The sequence below is a fragment of the Dreissena polymorpha genome, chromosome 5 (assembly GCF_020536995.1).
Source record: "Dreissena polymorpha isolate Duluth1 chromosome 5, UMN_Dpol_1.0, whole genome shotgun sequence".
In the NCBI taxonomy this organism is placed as follows: domain Eukaryota; kingdom Metazoa; phylum Mollusca; class Bivalvia; order Myida; family Dreissenidae; genus Dreissena; species Dreissena polymorpha.
In genome coordinates this window covers 47,788,507-47,811,028 of record NC_068359.1, presented here as the reverse complement: position 1 = coordinate 47,811,028, position 22,522 = coordinate 47,788,507, and the positions used below count along the sequence as shown (strand labels likewise).

At 37.5% G+C, this 22,522-nt stretch overlaps 1 protein-coding gene across 1 annotated transcript; it reads right to left on the bottom strand.

The window, feature by feature from the left end:
- Positions 1 to 3,067: 3,067 nt before the first annotated feature.
- LOC127831813 (gelsolin-like protein 1) lies at positions 3,068 to 21,474 on the bottom strand. The gene is made up of 13 exons (XM_052356884.1): positions 21,373 to 21,474; positions 18,096 to 18,150; positions 14,542 to 14,622; positions 12,575 to 12,648; positions 10,738 to 10,812; positions 10,483 to 10,554; positions 9,210 to 9,337; positions 8,432 to 8,651; positions 6,873 to 6,959; positions 5,241 to 5,326; positions 4,697 to 4,778; positions 4,029 to 4,124; positions 3,068 to 3,726 (listed from the first exon to the last, which is right to left on the bottom strand). The coding sequence occupies exons 2-13, from the start codon at positions 18,097 to 18,099 to the stop codon at positions 3,631 to 3,633; spliced, it is 1,101 nt and encodes a 366-aa protein (XP_052212844.1). The 5' UTR covers positions 18,100 to 18,150; positions 21,373 to 21,474; the 3' UTR covers positions 3,068 to 3,630.
- Between the last annotated feature and the right edge of the window lie 1,048 nt (positions 21,475 to 22,522).

Sequence of the window (22,522 nt, the reverse complement as noted above, 5' to 3'; positions counted from 1 at the left end):
TAAATGACTACATCAAAGAAAATAACAAACAAGTACAAACAAACTTCGTGACATTGACGAAAAAAACCTAAGCAATACTGATCTTTTGTAAACAAACGTAAGCCCAAAACTAAGGTTAACAAGCAAATTCGTTGAATTGATATCCCCCGCCAATATGCTTCTGGACACAAAAGTGTTATATTTGACACTCAAAAAAGCATTTTTTCGAGATACAAAGGACCATAACTCCGTTATTAACCGATGGTGTACAATGCCATTTGGCGTACATCATCCATATGTATAGTCATACCAAGTTTCAATGAAATCCGCCAAAGCACTTCCAAGATATGGCTCCGGACACAAAAAAAGCATTTTTTTCAAGATACAAAGGGCCATAACTCCGTTATTAACAGATGGTGTACAATGCCATTTGGCGTGTATTATCCTCTTATCGATATATATACTCATACCAAGTTTCAATGAAATCCACCAAAGCACTTCCAAGATATGGCTCCGGACACAAAGTTGCCGGACGGACGGACGGAAAGACGGACGGACGGACAACGCCAAAACAATATCCCTCCGCCTATGGCGGGGAATAACAACACACCAATAATACAAGAGTTTTACAATCATATCAAAGAATTTAACACCATCACCATCACTGACGACCGATTAAATCACACAAATTCAATATTCCCAACCGACACGAGCAACAGACTGAACAACCTTCTATGCAATTTATCTTCACTTAACACTTCACTTATAAAAATTCTGAAAAAGAGAAACATAAACGTGTCTGTTCCTTTATAGATTTTTCACAAGCTTTCGATAAAGTATGGCATGCTGCCCTTTGGCATAGACTACTCAAACTTGATATTAATTGAAAATTTCTGCAATTGATTAAACATATGTACAACATTTAAAAACAAGCATTTCTGCAAACGGTAATATATCCGAGCCCATTATTTCAGAAGTAGGCGTAAGACAATGAGAACAATTATCACCGTTACTCTTTTCATCTTTTGTTAATGACTTACAAACAAATGTTCATCTTATTGGCTCGATTGGCATAGAGCTTACACATCCCCTTAATCTATCTCCTATCCTTCTTGTCCTTCTCTATGCTGACGACACAGTTATCCTATCAAACTAAAAAACCGTTTTTCAAAACAGTCTAGACATTTTTTAGAACTACTGAGATAGCTGGTATCTACAAGTAAATTTAAACAAAACTCAAATTATAATATTCGGTGCAAGACAATTACATAACTTCAATTTTAAACTAGGCAACAATCCTATCGAGATTACCGACCGTTATCACTACCTAGACATAACTATCTAGCAATGGTTCCTTCCTTTATGCCAGGAAACATCTAGCTGAACAAGCAAAAAAAGCAATGCACCTCTTATACACACATGCAAACAATGCAGAGCCTGCCCATTGACCTTACCCTTAAACTATATGACCGCACAGTCTTGCCAATATTAATCTATGGCTCTGATCGAGATATTTGGCTTCGAAAAGATAGATATCCTTGAAAATATAACAAAGAAAACTTTACATTTATGTTTAGCAGTTTTGGTTTAAGGCTTTATCATTACCTGGCACTTTATTTTAAGGTTCATTATTAGAGCCGCGTTCTACGAACGGGCTTAATACATCAGCGTAAAATGTCGTCCCAGGTTAGCTTGTGCAATCTGCACAAACCAATCAGGGACAACACATTCTGCCTGACCTGGATTTTCGTTTGGAAGACCTCAAGAGACTTCCTTTAATACAGTAATAATACAAACAGAAAGTGTCGTCCTTGATTAGCCCGTGTAAATAATGGAATCTCTGTGCCATAATGAAATCTCTTAATTCTGCGGATTAAGGTCCAATTTTGTCAATTTATCATAACGTGAAAAGGCCCCTAAGATATGTCATCCTCCCCTGCATTATTATAGCAACAAAAGTGTCGATGATTTATATAAAGTACATCGATTTCCTGCTTGGAGTGGTTTACTTCGCTTGAAAATTAATTGTAAATATGCAACATGCTAGTTTCTTTGAGGTACGTGACTCATGGAACGTCAATTTGATGGCCACACTATAAGCAAGTGTGAGTCAAAGGAGCATAAGATATGGCAATTGCACTTCCTGTTTCACTATTTTCAATATCGTAAGAAGGGGGGAGGGAGAACTAGCCATAGAGTAAAGCAGAAACGCGAAGCAATCTTTCCATGAGCATTACCGACAGTTGCATTCATTTTCCTATTTTATGTTGTGTATCGTATATGTTGTCGAAATATATTATTTTATATCTGAAACTCTAAAGTAAGAAATAGAATGCTTATAACTTAGTCCTTAATAACTTAACTTGCTTTGACCACTTCAATAAAGAACCGGTTTCATTTAGAAGGGGCTAACTTAGAATTAAATCATGACACGCTGCAGTTGTTAAGCGTTCAGTGTTTTGCGTATGATATGGCTTCAACTTCAAATGCGCATGATACAATTAATTAACCTAAATTAATACATTTAAAACATGTTCCAGACGTCCGCCATTATACATTTAAAACTGTTAAACCGTGGCTTTTAATTCGATCGGATATGATTCGGATAGTCGTTCAGTTTTTTAATCTTTTAAGTTGCAATTGTTTTGCTATTGAAATTAAATATCTCTAGACATATTTGGTTATTGCATCCACAAAAAAATGTCATACCGTTGTATGCCTTCTATCAAATCAAAAACATTTGTTAGTTATAAAACCTACACAATAATTAACTTTTTGTTTAGGTTTTTTTGTAGTGGTTAAGAAATTTACTCAGTGAAGGTATTAACAAACAAATACACTCGCTGTTCAATAACTCCCAATATGTTTATATGGTTAAGGTATGCCGCATTATAGTTTTTTTTAGTTTAAGGAGAAATTTTTATCTCTGAATAGTTTAAGTACGAGCTTTATTTCAAGTTACCATGATGTTGGGCTACAGCATTATTCTTTATGTTTAATCACTAAATATCAAATATTTCCCTTACCGCTACGTGTAATGATTTAAATTACATATATCGTTTTCTTAGCTTATATTATAAACACAAAGTTTGTTTAGTTAATTTATTTAAGAAAAGTTACTGATAATAATAAAGTGGAAAGCTAACGGTGTGATAAAGTTCAGCATATCATCGTCATATTCTTCAAAAGAAAATACATATTTTAGTTAAGAATATACAATATATAATTGTAACATTACGGTAAATGATAAATCGTATTTCCCAGCTTGGCAATCAAAAATATGTAAATTTGTTAATAACTTACTATCCATAAACAATAGACACAAATCATAATATTATCCACCATTCGAACATTATAATGTAATGGTTAAGAAAAGAGTGCACTAATTACACTTACATATAATATCAAACATGCAGTTATTTAGAAAAACGTCAATACAGTAAATATAGAATACATGTTAACAAAAACGTCCACGAGCTGGTTAAATCCAAAGACGCTATGACGTCGACACTGTACACGCTAGACCCCCCCCCCCCCCCCCACCCCCCGAACACATAATACGTTGGTACATATAACATATATAACGCTGGATATTTTTCTTTAATTACGCCTTCGTAGGTAACTCGTGTTGGCCTGACGTCCCCGCGACGTCTACGCAGCAATGGCAGCGGCGAACCGTTTGTCGTTGATGACCTCGTTCACGCACGAGATAGGAACCAGAGGATGGTCGGTCTTCATCAGGTAGTTCTAGACATAAAGTAAAAACATTCACACGAATTGCCTAAAGATGAAAATCCGTTAATATTGCGGAGAGTTAAAAAATTACACAATATAGCCATCGATATTATATACCTTGAAAGGACATCTTAAGACATGCATACAATTATCCATTTGATTAGATACATATCACACACCAATACATTTTCATTATAAACAATCTAAAGAAAACGATCATATCTCAAAATAGTGCAAAATAGTGCTAAAATTAAGAAATTCTACACAAAACTGATCGACATTTTGCAGTTGTGACGCTATGTTGAGCAACTCACGTGTGCGTAGGTCATGGCGTTACGTCTTTCGTTGATGGACGTCTTTTTACCGATCCAGACAAACAGCTCGGTCTTGGTATCCAAAATGAACACATCCTGTAAACACCCGTTAAATAACATTAACACGTGTTTACAAGTCACTGTAACGTATCGGATATGGTGTCCACCTATCGATCGGGAGGTCATGGGTTCGAACCCCACTGTGGAAGCGATGTTTAGACCCCCCCCCCCAAAAAAAAACACAAAAAAACATAAAACAAGATCAAGTAATGGTTCTTTTCACGAAAAGGTTTCGATATCGTTTCAATAAGCATTAGAGCTAAAATAAATAGGCTTTAACTAACACATGTTAAGTTATCGTGTAGCGATTAAACAACAATTACACCGAGGCCATACATATATGATATAGCCTGCATGCCAAAAAAATAAGAAATAAATTGTGCAAATAAAACTTTCCTACGTTGACAGTGATGATTTCAGACTCCTTTTTTTCATTGGTTACGCATGTTGATATCGATACGTAGATTTTTATCAATAAATACATTACTATCGATACGCACATTGCTATCGAAACGTACATTACTGTCGATGCATACATTGTTATCGATACATATATTGCTTCCGATAGGTAGATTGCTATCAATACGTGCATTACTAACAATACGTACGTTGCTATCGAGTGCAGAACTGCTGATCTCCGAGCCTCTCTTTTCCGGTTTCATAGACAGCTTACCAGTGACGTCCGACAATCTGAAAGCAAAGACGAGAATGCTCGTTTACGCGTTATGTTAAGTCCTCCGAGATTCGATCCTCGTTCTGTAAAATCTGGGCTTATTGAATGTTCGTAAAGTGTCCGGCTAATCAGGGACGACACTATCCACCCAAACTGGATTTTCGCTTACAAGAAACTTCCTTCAAACGAGAAATACCAAAAAAGCGGAAAGCATCGTCCATGATTAGCCTGTGCGGACTGCACATGACTATCAGGGACGACAATACACATGCATTATGCTAATTACCGCCAGTATAAAACCCATTAATTTGTAAATAAATTATAATATCGCAGTTTTTCTAGTCGCATGGGCCTCTTTTATTGAACCGGCTGTTGTTTTTTTTTGTGTATTTTAGTCTTGTGTGGAACCAGTGTGAACCGTGATCGTAATATATCAATGTGTGTGTGTGTGTGTGTGTTTGAATAGCAACGGCTCCTACCTCCAAAGCTCCTTGACCTTGTCCTTTACTTCCGGTTGGTCGTCATCAGCGTCCGGTTTCTCGTTTAGGAACTTGTAAAACTCGTCCTGTAAAAAATCGGATATAACAAAGTCACCTAGCAACAGTCACGCACACACGCTGCATCAAAAACAGCAAACCACACCATTTCCCGTAAATTTTAAAAGCAAGATGGAGAATATTTTGTTAGCGAAAATATCATCATTCTCTTCGCTGTATGTTTTTTATTTTTCACTGGAATGGCAATGTTCGTTTTTGATTGGTTGCATCAAAACAAAACCAAAACTATAACACAAATGAACTGTTCAATATGAAATTTAATGAAACTATATGTTGTAAAGACTCTGATTCCCTCGCGACACATGTTTTGACACTAAGCAACAAAACAAGTCCGTTTAAGAGACATGCATCCACCAAAAATTATCTTTATAGACTTAATACTTGAAAAAAGACAACGTGCCATGATCTTTGCATGATTGGTTTCTGCCAAATGTCATTTCTGTACAATCACCTAAACATGAATGTTCTTCAACTGTGAAAAAGAAAAACACGACAAACGGTCCGAAACTGGTCTGCCGAAACTGGAGGAGGAAAAAGTGCAAAAATGCCTTTGTTTACGATCACTTACACGTAAACTTCAATTAGCAGTGAACGTTTAAGCGAAATGCACCAATCGGTTAAAAAATGAAGGCAATGTGTATTCTATAGTGGAAAAAATACAAATGCTAACACTTCTGCCACATTTTGTCGCAGCCCAAGATATTTCCTTTACAAGCACCGATGCATATACGTTCTTGCGCTGTGAATATTTAAGCGACATCCGTCAAGAAGTTAATGAGGAGCTATGTAAATACAATTTCGGAAACTATATACTTATAATATGAGCCGCGTTCTGAGAAAACTGGGCTTAACGCATGTGCGTAAAGTGTCGTTCCAGATTAACCTGTGCAGTCCGCACAGGCTAATCAGGTACGACACTTTCCGCTTTTATGGTATTTTTAGTTTCAAGGAAGTCCATCCTAACCGAAAATCAAGTTAAAGCGGAAAGTGTCGTCCCTGATTAGCCTGTGCGGACTGCACAGGCTAATCTGGGATGACACTTTACGCACATGCATGAAACCCAGTTTTCTCAGAACAAGGCTCATATATTGGCCCAAACACACAGGGCCATAAATCTACTTTAAAGAAAAAAATGAGTACATTTCGGGACGTATGTTCGTATGTACATAAGTACAGACGGATGGTAGAGTGCAATGCTGACTGACTCCACTTTTGTGGGAGCATTACAATCGTATAGTAAAATATAAAGCAGTGAGAAAACATTTGTTTATTTCACGTTGCCTCGTCGATTATGATGACCATTGTAACACAGAACATAACATAACAGAACATGAATTTATCGCAACTTGTACATAGTACATTAATAACATTATATAATACCTATCAAAAGGTCGATTGTCAGTGGCTGGAAACAATCGCATTAATACAAAATTTTTTTTTTGATAGGATGGCTATCGGTTATAAAAATGTTTATATTTACTGAAAGTAAACCATTGAAATCGTATGGAATAAATATGGGAAATGGATTAAAAACGTTGCGCCTACTGTACTAACCTCAGGGGCGATAGGGTCCTCATCCATACATTCCATGTGACACTTTCCACCCCTCTCTGCTTGAAGCCCCTTTATGTATTGTAGAGCCTTGATATCAACAAAATGTGCATAGTAACAAGAAAGAACAACATATTGTATCGCTGTATATTTACTTACTAATGGATAGTTCGGAGCGTACAGTATGATTTCATAGCACTGTCAAACAGAATCCAGTATGAATTGGTCGACTTTATACCTTAAAGGGCCAGTCAACCAGATTGACGAAAAAAGAAAAGTTCTAAAATACCGTCAGTAAAGGCTTCATATTGATACATTAAAATAGTAACCATGAACAGGGCTCAAACCACTGACCGCTGGAGTACTGGAGTAAAAAGAGTAAAAAGACTCCCATTTAAACCACTCGGCAATCCATGCTCATACAATGAGCGTTGTATTTTATACTTTATAGAAGCAATCCTCGTAGTTTCACAAAATATAACGACAATAAACAGAACTCTCCAAATTACCTGGTAGACATACTCAGTAAAATTATATAACGGAATATACTGAAAATATGAAAACTTAACAACATTTTTCAAGTAATGTTATATACCAGTCGTGATATTTTAATCAATATAAACTAATAATTGTAAAAAAATACGGTATTTTATAACTTTTTCGTGATATATAGCAATCTGGTTGACCGCCCCTTTAATGAATGAGTCCATATGACAAAAAATATAATTCGACAATATTAAGTAAGGTAACGCGTTAAGGCAACGCCATAGTCATTAGGGCCGAACCAGTTTCACACACTACATACACCAGACCGTTAACCCATATATGCCTAGCGTCTAGAAAAAGGCCTTGGAAAACAGCGTAGACCCAGATAAGACGCCGCATGATGCGGCGTCTCATCAGGGTCTGTGCTGTTTGCTTAAAGGAATTTCTTTAAGAAATATTCGAAATATAGAAAAAATATACTAGACATCCCTAATTTTGGAAATGAATTGATCCCATCTAGAAGGATGGGAGAGTCCACTAGGCAAAAATGGGTTAAAAGTAAGAACGATTGCACATAAATCCGACTAAACCCTTTGCATGCTGGGAAATTTGTCGTCTGCTAAAGTGTTGTCTGCTGAATTCTAAAATTGGCTTTTTTCTTTGTTTTTTTTTTTCAATAATACTATCAGAATAGCAAACAGTTTGGATCCTGATGAGACGCCACGTTCTGTGGCGTCTCATCTGGATCCAAACTGTTTGCAAAGGCCTTCAAAATTCGGTTCCAGCACTGAAAGGGTTAATACGATATGTGGTTTATCCTACATCTTGTAAATTTGATATTACTACGGAGGGTTCGTTTCACTTAATTTGATTGATTGATTGACTATTGCTTTTAACAATTAGTCGCTAATATTTTGAATGTGTCTCATTTATGATTTGTTTAATTAATATTTTTGAGTAAATATTACAAGTCGTCTCAGAAAGGCTGACTGTTCTGAGTAAATGTAAACATTTCTTCAAATCGTCGAATAAATTCAAGTACTCAGTGATAATAACATAGTATTCTCTATATCCACCTTCATTTTCTCGTCCTTGTTGGCGCCGGTTCCGTTCCACTGAACGAGTTTCAGCCCCAAGTCTAGGATGTAGACGTCCGTATTGTCTATGAGGCTCTTGCAGCGCGGTATTTCCTTAACAACCACCTCTTTCCGGTTTCCATGAAAATGAAGAAGGCGGGGAGTGTACTCCTCGGGTTTCACGTGCCGGAAACCGCTGTCCGCGCCGCCTTTCATGGTACTATGGATAGGCGAATTACAAAACCCTTATTTAATCCAAAACGAAACCATTGCCGAGAATTGTGGCAATGTAATGAAAAAAGGCTGTAAAGGTGTTACTAATTTATTTACATTTATTTTAATAATTCTGCAATGCCAAGTTCAGACTGCATGTGAGCTAACTACAGTACACAATATCAAGTGAGGTAACCCTTCAATCTTACTGCAATCGTAGTTCCATTAAGATTGGTCAATGTTTTATGAACTAAAGTTATCGACCTACAGGCGGCCATCCGCCATACCACAATATAATAACCAGGATTTTATTCTTTATTAAAAAACTAGTAAAACACATTCACAATTCAAATATACGAGAATGTGTGCCAAAAATATAAGCGCTTCTATTTGTTTTTGACATGTTCGGCCATATAAATACTGTTGCGCCAAATTATACGCTGAACGAATATTCATACGGAACATCCCCATTTCACAACCCAAACTCTTGTAATAGCTACCCGATCTACACTCCAGACTTATGTGATTGCTTGAAGAAGCTGCCCAATCTACACTCTAGACTCACGTGATTGCCTTGAAGTAGCTCCGGAAGAGCTCGGATTCGTGACCCTGGACCTCGCGGTGCTGTATCGGCACGTCGTCCAGGAATGTGTCGAGCTCCACCGTCTTGTAGGCCGCCGTGCCGTACTCGTCCTGAAACACCAAATATACATGCCAAGTGTCAGTTAAATCAACAACCTAGAATTCACATATATTAATAGGTCTTTGGTTAAAGACATAGTATAAAGTGGGAGCAGTGGTCTAATGGCAAGACGCTGGCGTAGGGAGCTAGAGATGCTCGGGTTCGAATCCCGCCCTGACCACTGGAATTTCCTTGAGCAAGAAATTTAACCCACATCAGCTCCTCCCCAGCCAGGTGTATAAATGGGTACCTGTGAGGGAAATAAGCCAATGTGCCGTGGCTGCATGCGCCAAGATGTAAACGGACGACTTATGACCCAGTGATAAGGGAAAAACTGTAAAGCGCCTTTGAACGCACATCTCGAGTATGAAAAGGGCGCTATATAAATGTGGTATTTAAAAAAAGTACTCCCCTGTGGTCAATATCGGGTCTTATCTGGTTTGCGAGATATAAGCAATTTATTACATTGGATATTCGTTCATGCCGAAGGAGATTCGGTCTTTTTTTTTAAATCATTTGACAGAATAATTCCTTACAAACATGAATTCGGTTATCGGTCTAATGACGTAATAAATGAAAATGTATGTGCTGCAAATAAATATGGTTTCACGGTACGCTATAAACGTAGTGAAAACGTGATATATCTTATCTGGAACTAGAGACAATGAATATGTTATGTTGCTTTTAAAAAATGGAAATATTAAACGTGTCCCGATTCCGGTAATGGTATTTGACATATTACACGGAAAAGCGAAAATACCATTGCATTAAAAAAAAAGAATTAATGCATAATGGTGGATATTATTTTTCCCCCTGCTCAATACTAAAGCAAGCGTTACAAATGCTTCAATATCATGGGGAAATGGACAGCGGATGCTTTGCCTGGCTATTAAATTAGTAACTTAGTGACGCGATGTTGTAAGATTTGCGAGAATACAAACCGACATTTCGAGTAGTCCTCTTGTCGGCTAAGGTACTACTAAAAAGTACCTCGTGTACTCTTAAGTACAATACAAAAGACCGGGGTCGAGAAATATACTAAAAAGTACCCCCGTAAGTTTATGTTCCGTACCCGGGGTACATTGTAGTACTTAACCCGAGGTACTTTTAAGTGGTATCTTGGCCGAACACGACTGATTGAGTTCTTCTAAACCACCTGTGTGCTGTACTTTCCAATCCAGAAGTGAACGTCATATAGGAGCTGGTTGGAATCCCCGTCATTGTACGTCTGAAATCCAAAAGCACAACAGGTTCAGTAAACGATTTATATTACAACAACTTAGAACGCTCCATGTACAATGGATATGTCGCAGAACCATATTTTTAACATGCAAATAATGCCCATTGTTAAAAGTTTTAATAAATTAGGCGAATCTGGAAAAAGACAACTCGATAACGAAATACTTCTCACATTGAGAATGATGTACGAATCACCGTCGTAGAATTTACCGTAGTCTTCTTTTGGCCAAGAAGTAACCTTGAAATTCTGAAAATATAGCAAGATAATTACATACTATGTCAGCTACACACGTTCTACAAGTTAAGTTTATTGTAGACCTCAATATTGTAACAATAATTGAGTCGCGCTCTGTGAAAAATGGGCTTAAAGCATGTGCATAAATGTCGTCCGAAATCCGCACAGGCTAATCAGGGACGAAATTCTCCGCTTTTACTGAATTTTCGATTAAAAGATACATCATTTATACAAAAAGTACCATAACAGCGGAAAGTGTCGTCCGCACAGGCTAATCTGAGACGACACTGTAATCACATGCTAACTAGAGACGACACTGTACGCACACGCTAATCTGAGACGATACTGTACGCACAGGCTAATCTGAGACTACAATGTACGCACAGGCTAATCTGAGACGACGATGTAAACACAGGCTTATCTGAGACGACACTATACGCACAGGCTAATCTGAGACGATACTGTACGCACAGGCTAATCTGAGACGACACTGTACGCACAGGCTAATCTGAGACGATACTGTACGCACAGGCTTATCTGAGACGACACTGTACGCACAGGCTAATCTGAGACGACACTGAACGCACAGGCTTATCTGAGACGACGCTGTACGCACAGGCTAATCTGAGACGAGACTATACGCACATGCTAATCTGAGACGAAACTGAACGAACAGGCTTATCTGAGACGACACTGTACACACTAGCTAATCTGAGACGACACTGAACGCACAGGTTAATCTGAGACGACACTGTACACACAGGTTAATCTGAGACGACACTGTACACACAGGTTAATCTGAGACGACACTGTACGCACAGGCTAATCTGAGACGACACTGAACGAACAGGCTTATCTGAGACGACACTGTACACACTAGCTAATCTGAGACGACACTGTACACACAGGCCAATCTGAGACGACACTGTACACACAGGTTAATCTGAGACGACACTGTACGCACAGGTTAATCTGAGACGACACTGTACGCACAGGTTAATCTGAGACGACACTGTACGCACAGGCTAATCTGAGACGACACAGTGCCACAGGCAAATCTGAGAAGACACTGTACACACAGGCCAAACTGAGACGACACTGTACACACAGGTTAATCTGAGACGACACTGTACGCACAGGCTAATCTGAGGCGACACAGTGCGCACAGGCAAATCTGAGAAGACACTGTACACACAGGCTTATCTGAGACGACACTGTATGCACAGGCTAATCTGAGCCAGGCTTATCTGAGACGACAATGTATGCACAGGCTAATCTGAGACGACACTGTACGCACAGGCTAATCTGAGACGACACTGTACGCACAGGCTTATCTGAGAAGACACTGTACGCACAGGCTAATCTGAGACGACACTGTATGCACAGGCTATTCTGAGACAACACTGTACACACAGGCTAATCTGAGACGACACTGTACACACAGGTTAATCTGAGACGACACTGTACGCACAGGCTAATCTGAGACGACATTGTACGCACAGGCTAATCTGAGACGACACTGTATGCACAGGCTAATCTGAGACGACACTGTATGAACAGGCTAATCTGAGACGACACTGTATGCACAGGCTAATCTGAGACGACACTGTACGCACAGGCTAATCGGAGACGACACTGTATGCACAGGCTAATCTGAGACGACACTGTATGCACATGAATTGTCCCAGAGTGCGACTCATTTGTTCGTAGCGTAACGTAAACTAAATATCAACGAGCTGTTGTCATAGTGACGTCAAATCCACTTCCGGCTCACCACGATGCGCCAGATCTGCAGCCCGGGTTTCTGACCTGCAGTCTGCCAAGCGGGCTCCGTGGCAGCAGACTCCTCTGAAAGCCAAAACAAGAGCTCACATATATAAACTCATTCTAAGACATAAGAATAAGAAATACATTTCAAACCCAGAATTCGTACTTCAATGTTTAAATATGGCAAGCCTAAGAAACATGCGTATGTCATAGACATAAACTGTTCTTAACGAAGGATAATGTTATTGTAGTTGTTTACTGCCATGCTAGAAATAACTTTCAAGTGGATTTAGAGCAATACGGTTTGGAGCATATTTGTTAATTTTAGACATGAAGGGCAGTGAGCTCAAGTCAAGCCAGCGAACATTCATATTTTAAACATTGACTAATAACAGGTTGTCTAATAACAGGTTGTCTAATAACAGGTTGTCTAATAAAATGACAATGCATACACTATATTCAAACAAGACTATTGCCAAGCAATTTAAGTCCCATACCGGTGAAACTCCAGCATTTTCAGCAATATTTCTAGTCTATTTGTTGCCATAGCGACCAGAATTCTTAACGTAGGAACAAAATGAAATGACGTGCATAATCTCCATATTGCCATCTATCCATGTTTCAAGTTTCATGAAATTATATAAAGAACTTTGTAAGTTATCGCAGGATCCACCATTTTCAGCAATATTTCTAGTCTATTTGTTGCCATAGCGACCAGAATTCTTGACGTAGGAACAAAATGAAATGACGTGCATAATCTCCCTATTGCCCTCTGTCCATGTTTCAAGTTTCATGAACAAATATGAAGAACTTTTAAAGTTATAGCAGGATCCAGAAAAGTGTGCAAGACAGACTCACAGACACACAGAGCGCAAACCATAAGTCCCCGCCGGTTTCATCGGTAGGGGACTAACAAGCGAGATAACTAGTATGGCTCTTAAAAATATGGCTTCGTTGCTGAACAGTCATACATCGAAAGAACTGTTGATTTATAATTAAATATAAAAGCTCATGCAAAGCTTTTCATCGATAACTATGAAATTATGTCAATTCCTAAAAAAATGTTTAAAGAACTTTGTATGTTGGTATCACGTAAGGTTTTGTACGCTATGTCCCGGATTTGAATCACATCAGAGGCGAAAAAAATATTTTTCTTCAAATTATTCATTCTTTGGATTAATCGAAATGTAAAAATGGTAAAGAAATATCACGATATCAACAAAATACACGCATAGTGTAAACCAGCCTCTTAACGATAAGTTTCCTTTTTTAACCACCCCTTTATGTTTTCGGAAGCGGACTCGACAATTAAAATTGCGTGTTCGTAATTCGTTTTCTATAATGCGACATAATATCGGACTAAATTAGTATGGTATGGCCCTAAAATATCATCTGCCCTCAACCACTCAAGGTAAATTAGTCAGAGTTATAAGAAACATGCAACAAAATACTATGATCATGTTACTTAATTGACAATAGACAGATAATAAAACATTCAAATTTAACGTCACACATGCATAATGTGCTTAAAATGCGGAAAATATAGAGTGAATGGTTTTAAAATTCACGGAAAAAGGATATATTTAATCAGAACACCTGGTGAAAAATGATGCGAAAATGTATCAGTCATCTGTGGTTTGTCTGTAGCGTTCTTGAAAACGAGCGGACCTTACCGGTATCAGTATTGGTTTCAGTTTCACTCCTTCTCAGAGATTTTCAGATGAATTTAATACTCGAAATGTGTCCGAATGAAGGACCCCCTTGATATGTTCACGGCCAAGCAGCAATGTCTTTACAAATAATATACATCATATCGAGCGTGAACACGTGGACCCAATTGAGTCCATCGAAAACAGAGTCTTCAACGAAAGTAGCATAATCAAGCTTAATGGGTTCAAAAATGTGAAGAAGGTATACAATGTCGAGCAAATATGATTATTTCATAAAATTGCAGCATGTGACCGACTTACTTACTTTTCACCTGTTTCTCTGTGTCGGAGCCGAACAGGGCCAGGTTCGAGTCCTTCCAATCATACTGCTTCTGTGCTCGTTGGGCTACGGAATATACATGTAAATATGGGTGCCTCGCTCTTTGAAAACCGGACTTGCCATCCGGTTTCAGGGGCTAGACTTTCTTTATTGTATTTTTCGGTAAAGGGAAGTCTCTTCTTAGCGAAAATCCGGTTAAGGCGAAAAGTGACGTCCCTGATAAGCCTGTGCGAACTGCACACGATAATCTGGAACGACACTTTATGTACATGGATTACATCATGGAATACACCTTTTGTCTCACCAGAGTGGTGCAATAAAGATTCACATCAACTACATATAGTGTATCTCTAACATTTTGAAGTTATTTTACTGTAAGATTGGTTCTGAAATATTGGCGAAAATACATGTATTTACTTTATCGAGAATTTGCGGGGATGAATGTACTCTAAATCTAGGATTTCTCTTCTTGTCGCCAAGATCACGGGGCGGAATCATTGCGACCATAACGCTAGTGTTATGTGCGTAAAATGTCGCAATGCAGCTTCCGTTGGGGTGGCAATTTCAAGTAATGGATGAAAACGCGTACAACGACTTCTTTTCAGAAGAGGTTACGATAATGTTTGTAGCCGAGCATAGTTATTATAAAAACGAATATAAAATGGGATTTTCTATACAAATATATCATAATATCGTAATAATATTTGACGTTTGCATTGTCAACTTCACATGAACCAACCTTTGTAAAGTCCTTGAGGTTAGGACATTGGATTTTGCAAGAATAGTAAACAACATTATTATTCGTATCGACTAGCATTCCCCGATTTTTAAATTAAGGTCTGTATGTCTTCGGGAAACGTAAAAAACAAAATCGTACTCACAGTTTTCATTCATTTATTGAAATTGCCACCACAACGGAAGCTGCATTGCGAAATTTTACGCACATAACAATAGCGTTATGGTCGCAATGATTCCACACCGTGAAGATGTTAACATAGTTAATGTAAATGTAAATAGAGACCGCCGCTACAAAGACACGTATATGTAAAATGCGCAAAACCCGGCCACAATCTGAAAGATATTCCGTTGTGTAGCTTTATATAACATGCATTTATCTGTAAAATATTTTGCTGAAAATGGATATACGTGTGTTACGATTGACGCTTTATTTAGATGGTTTATCGATAAGGAACACGAAAATCAACAAATTGTTAAACGTTTTTGGATATTTACTAGTAATTTACCAAAACAAAAACAAAGTACGGACCACCAAACAGATTTCTACACAGAGTCTTTCGGTCTCCTAATAATAAAAGAAATAAAGAAACGTAATTTCTTATCATACTTCGCGTCAATCTTTATATTACGAAAGTCAATGTTTAAAATTTGAAATGAAGTGTGTGTTCCCGTTAACCTTATGAGTTGAAGCTATCGTATAAGGAGCATTTTGCGAAAATGCCACTGCTTATCCGTAAGTAAGGCATAGTATAGTTAAAGTAATTGCTTACCATAACCATTTTGTTTTTGTAAGCCTAAATTAGCGACATGCTAATTCACAGAGACCTACATCACGCTGATAATGCGGATACTTGGATAACGGATGGCACATCGATGACAGAGAAAAACAAAAGCCTTGCGCGAAATATAAGTTCCTATTTTTTTAATTTATAGCCTTAATATTAGTTTTTGAGACAAGGTACATGGTGTAGTTGATAAATAATATATCCTTGTGTATTATGAAGGAAGAATTTCAAGGAAAAATTATATATTTTTGTCAAATGTTCAGAACATTCCTTCGAAAAACAGCATAAACTGGATGATCAGTACCTATTTAAACAAAATAAACATACTTAGAAATATTGTAACTCAGTGTTTGCTATTCCAGCATGTAGAGTACTTACTGTGTTTCAAATACAAACTGTACTGAAATGTTGATAGCACTCTATGAAATATGAACGAAGATAGAACATATTTTAATACGAGACATGCATGATTTTGTAGACACTTCGATTCCCGTTAAAGGGCACTTCGGATAACGGAGACTCTCAACAAATGGGACACTCTAATATCCGCGTTTTATCTTCTACTTGAAATGCGTTTATTTATATTGTTACTATTCTTACCAAGGTGTTTGATATTCCAGCATGTAGATTAATTCCTGTGCGTAAAATACTGAAATTTTGATAATGTTCAATGAAATATAAACGAAAACAGAGCATGTCTTACAAAGTGGTATGCATCATGTTTTAGACACTTTGATAACGGACACGTCGGATAAAAGGGACTCTAAAAAAATCTGCTACTTTGATATGTTGTAGACCGGTGAGACTACCGATGTAGTACCAAAGAAGTAGACATCGACAGGAGTGTATATATAATTTTAAGCGTTACACTCAATATAGAAAAATAAATTGAAACTTCACACTTTAATGGTCAGATTTTAATCCCCGAGATGTCGTGTCGTAATTGAATATGCCACGAAAAACTAAATCATGCTTATATTCCAAAGGGATAAGAAAAATTAAGCAAATTTTTGGAGATTCGTTTTTAATTTACGTCAGTCCAGAAATCGCTAATTATTACATGCTTACTGTAACAGTATTCAACAACGAATTTTGCATTTCTGGTTCAATCAAACGTGTGTATTATATATGTTAAAAAGTGTCGAGTAATCAGGGACAGAAGTGCAATTGTAATTGAGGTGATCGGCTAAAGGAGTGTCCATGAAAATGTGGCATCCGAATCTGCACAATTTGAAAATTCCTCAAATATGTAAGTGAACTTCACATTTAAGATGCTGTTACATGAATAGACATATTGGTCTTGATATTCGAATAGTGAACACGTTTTTGATTTATTTCCAAGTATTTTTATTTAGTTGACATATGAACTAATCATTCACATCATGCTGATCTTCGATGTAATTTGTTTCATATAATCAACCGTTTTCCCGTGAATTTCATTCTTCGCAATACGAAGTACTATACCTAATCGGCCAAACAAGATTCCGTGTCCGAAAAGCAAAAGAACAGAAAATAAATGCGAAAAAGCTGAAGAATTCGACTACCGCGCGTGGCTTTTGTTGTCCTCCGTTATCAAAGTATCCGCATTACCGGCGTACAGCCATATAAGAAAATGAAATGAAAACATAGTATTTACTTTAAATATTTTCGCAAGTTTAATGATTGCAGCCCAGGTATATAAAGATTTAATCAAGAGAAGTGCACATTTTGCAAAAATCAATTCATTTAAGTTGTTTCGATACACTCAAGTGTCTAAGGACGTTTCAACGCAAAAAGCGTATACACTTTGTATTACTCGTGTTGCATTCTTTCTCGTAATGCCAAATGGCGAACTAGTTTTTGAGATTATCGATGCATTTTTAAGACGACTACTTTACAATCTTGTTTTAATACTCGGCTAATGCAAAACTTAGTTGGGGCATCCTCACCGAGGAATACCACTGTAGCGGAAAAGCCGGGGACAGTAAAAAAAGAAAAAGAGCTGATTAAAAATTACAAAACCGCCGGATTACATACCCATTTTATGAATGTTATATGCGTCTATTCAAAATAGTAGAGATTATCTTCTTATCTGAAAGAAACAAACAACATATCATTTAATCACAATTTCATAATTCAAGATAGCATTTGGCGACCCCAGGCCCAACGGATGGATGGATGGAAGGATAGATAGATAGATGGATGGATGGGTGTGGATGGATTTATGGATTGATGGACAGACGGATGGATTGATTGATGGTAAATTGTCTGGCTGGTTTGATGGGTTGATGAATGGATGGATTGATGGTGGGCTGGCTGAGTGGCTGGCTGGTTGGATGGATAGATGAAGGGATGGATGAATGGACGAATGGGGTGATGAACAAGCGGAAGGAGTGATGGAGTCAATCATGAAATAAATGAATGAATGAATAAATGAATGAATGAATGGCAAATTCAAGAAGATAATGAAACATAATATGCGCTGTTCCTGCTATATAACATAGGTGTTAATATAATTAAACGGCTTATAAATTAAGTATTGATGATCATATTCGGATGGTGACGTATCCTTGATATAAAAACAACTTATGTTATCTAGCTCAAATAACTGTGTTGTATGATTGCCGCTAACGAAATTAATTTATAACTGTTATTACTTCGTTTCTTTCTTCAACCTCCGCGCAGAGATTTGACGGGAACCAGCATAGTTGGATTAAATTCCTGTCTTCATAACCAACCACATGATGATAGCCTAGCTACGTGGTACGATACCTTTACCGTTGTTATTGTTGCTTTTTTTCAATTTAGGTAATTATTTTCCATGCCCCCGGATCGAGATCGAGGGTACATTGTTTTTGGTCAGTCAGTCTGTCACTTTGTCAGTCAGTCGGTCGGTCGGTCGGTCGGTCGGTCGGTCGGTCAGTCAGTCATTGTGTATGTCCCAAAACTTTAACCTTGGTCATAACTTTTGCAACATTGAAGATAGCAACTTGATATTTGGCATTCATGTGTATCTCGTGGAGCTGCACATTTTGAGTGGTGACAGGTCAAGGTCATCCTTGAAATCAAAGGTCAAATATATGGCTTCAAAGCGGCGCAATAGGGGCCATTGTGTTTCTGACAAACACATCTCTTGTTTTATTATGAACCTAAATATAAACATTATTTTCAAAATGTGAAAGAAAATGATACTGCTTTTTATAATATAATTCTTAAATCAATAGAATGAAATTCTACAAAATCTGGTAGGATTTTCTTGTGATGGCAGAGATTGTATATGTGAGAGCAAGTACCGTAAACTCTGCGTGGAGATTGGTCCTTCTTATTCGTCAAGCGACCAAAATCGCTGTCATCTCGATTTAAGAATCGCCTATAAAAGGCATTTTTAATGAATACACTTACACTTTTAAAATGGTTATCAGCAAATAAAATATCAACAGGCTTCCCCCGTTGTTTCTCCATAAAAGTAGTCATTTTATAAAATCACTGCATAGTTTTTGTTATTTCGTAATGTATTTGGTATTTTTTTAACATCAAATACATATATAATAAATATATTTTTAATCGCGTGAAGGGTCAAGAGCCAAACTCTGTTATATGCATTCAACATATTTGATTGCGTACGAAGAATAAGGGAGTGTAACTTCTGTTACTTTTAAGATAAACAACAGACATAAGATCAAGACGCCAAGTTATTTGAAACCCGTTTAAAGACTTAAGCGTTTTGGGAGTGCACACGACTATTGATTCAGAACATAATTCTTTGAAAAAGTACGCTCATTTAAACAAACGAAATAAGAACCCAAAACCACGCATAAGGTAGACCTTCTTGGAAGTCTGTACAGTAAACAAACAGCGTATAAGGAAAAAAGCGTTCAATTTACGATTTAACAAAACTTCAAATACTCGAGTGTTGGTAAATGTATCAGACAAGCAGATATTCTTTAATCTCGTCGTTTCACGCGAGGTAGCATAATATTTCATGTGAATAAAAATTTAAGACAACACATTCGACAATTCAAACAATTTGATTGGCACGTTATTAAAAAAAACTTTCAAACAAACCTCCACATTCAAAATATATTGATGGTTAATAGCTAAAGGATATCAATACATTTAACAATCATGCAAAGTCATAAAAACCCTTCCCTTTATTTAAATTGAAGGTACCTGTATAAAAAGCAATATCCTAACCATACGGTATGCGAATCGCGTTGTTGTTGTGTCGCCGGTTTCATCTTTTTATTATTCATTTTTATTAATTAAGTTATTTTATTTTATTTTTATTTTATTTTATTTTATTATTTTATTATTTATTTTATTTTATTATTTTTTTTTTTTGGGGGGGGGGGCGCATTTAGGTCGATTTAACCAGTGGCCGGTCTTACTTGCCTCCAATAAAAATTGTAATCTATCATGATCATTTATGTTAAATATAAACACACCATTCGGGCTAAAAAAACTCGAAATTTTGACAGAATCTTTTTTTTTTCATTATACGGCACCGCATCCGAGCAGCGTCACAACGACAAAGTCCCACCAAAAGGTGGTTCCACAATCGCAATGATTATGTACGAACGACAATTTATACATGCCAATTATATTTGGAAGCGTCCCGGCGAGAATTTATGGAATTTTAGAACAACAGTCGAAGCGTAACAATAGAAAGTCCCAACCAGTAAAAATAAAAATATCTTCTGAAAGGTATTTTAATCTTCGTTAAAAATAAAAACTACATAAATGCGAGGATTTCGGGTAATCGTATGTCTGCAGCTGAAGCATAATGGCAAATGAACAGTATTTTATTAAACCTAATTTGCATTTAAACACTTAAGTGCAAAAATGTTTTTACTCAGGTAAAATAGTACAAATAGAAAGACAGAATATGCACTTATTCATTTTGTCTCACTTAGTTCAAATATAAACAAACGCTCGATTGCAGTTTATCGCTTCTCCGCAATACTCATAAATTCATACATGCGTTCAAACTAAACATAAAATTGTATTTAGCTATTTGTGTCTTGTTCTGTGAAAATTTGGAAAAATGCATGTGCGTAAAGTGTCGTCCCAGATTAGCCTGTGCAGTCCGCACAGGCTACTCAGGGACGACACTTTCCGCTTTAATGGTATTTTTCGTGTAAACTAAGTCCCTTTTTACCGAAAATCTAGTTTGAGCGGAAAGTGTCGTCCCTGATTAGCCTGTGCGGACTGCACAGGCTAATCTGGGACGACACTTTACGCACATGCATTATTCCCAGTTTAATCAGAAAAAGACACATTTTGATAAGCAGATAAGATACAAAAATCGCCATACCTCATACACAATTGACCTGTTGGATCAATAGCTGCGTCAGTAGTATGAACTTAACGAGCGTTAAATGCTACTTATAGTAATAAATCTTTTCCTTTATCGTTCTGTGAATTGTGAATACCGGGTAACACTTCAAAATACGGTGTTCCGTTATGGGTATTCGTTGTTTCGAAATGTCTACCTTTTTATTATAAGGGCGAAAACGCGATAACACGAACAGAAAAGCGATGTAATGCAATAACACGAGATCTCTTAGCAAACACGAGAGTAATATCGCAATCTCGCATCATAGTCTCGTTACGCATGGTGTTTTTGAAATATCGATCTTATTGTGGGTTTTTTCAAATGTCGAAAATACGAAAACACGATGGAGAAAACGATCTAAATTGTGAGATCTCGCCTCGTACTCTCGCATTTTCGCACCATGAACTCGTATTCTCGAATTGTGATCTCGTGTTTTCGCATCGCATGTTCGCACCTTCGCAAAATAAGCCCACAACCTTGCATTTTGATTTCGCACTATATTCATTTAAATCACAATGGCCAACTAAAAAACACGATACGAAGGAACGAGATAATAATGTGACGGCGCGAAATCGCTGCGCAAGATTGCGATAATACGAGCTGAGATATATAAATCCTCGTAATCTCGACTGTGCATAGGTCGAGATTTCGAGATCAAGATATAAACTTCGCCATCTCGCCTTCCGGTTGCAAATGCGGAGACAGAGCTTTGGTCGAGGACGCGAGCTCAAGATATAAACTTCGCAATCTCGCCGTCCGGTTGCAAATGCGCAAACATGTACTATCTTGGCTGTAAGAAACAACCTTTTTTATAAACATAGTTTTCTGAACTGACCTGTCTTCGCATATGAAACCGGAAGGCGAGATTGCGAAGTTAATATCGTGATATCATGTTATCGAACTAATCCCAGCGATATCGCATCGTTGTTTCGCATCGTAGTTTCGTAATCATGCATCGTAATCTCGCGACTTCACATTTTTATCGCCGATAGCGCGAACTCAGGATGCGAGGATGCGATATTTCGATGCGAAGTCGCGAGAATACGATGCGAAATCGCGATATTTCTATCGTGATTTCGAATCGTGTTCTGGCAATATCGAGTTAAGAAAAAGCAAAAGCATGTGCGAG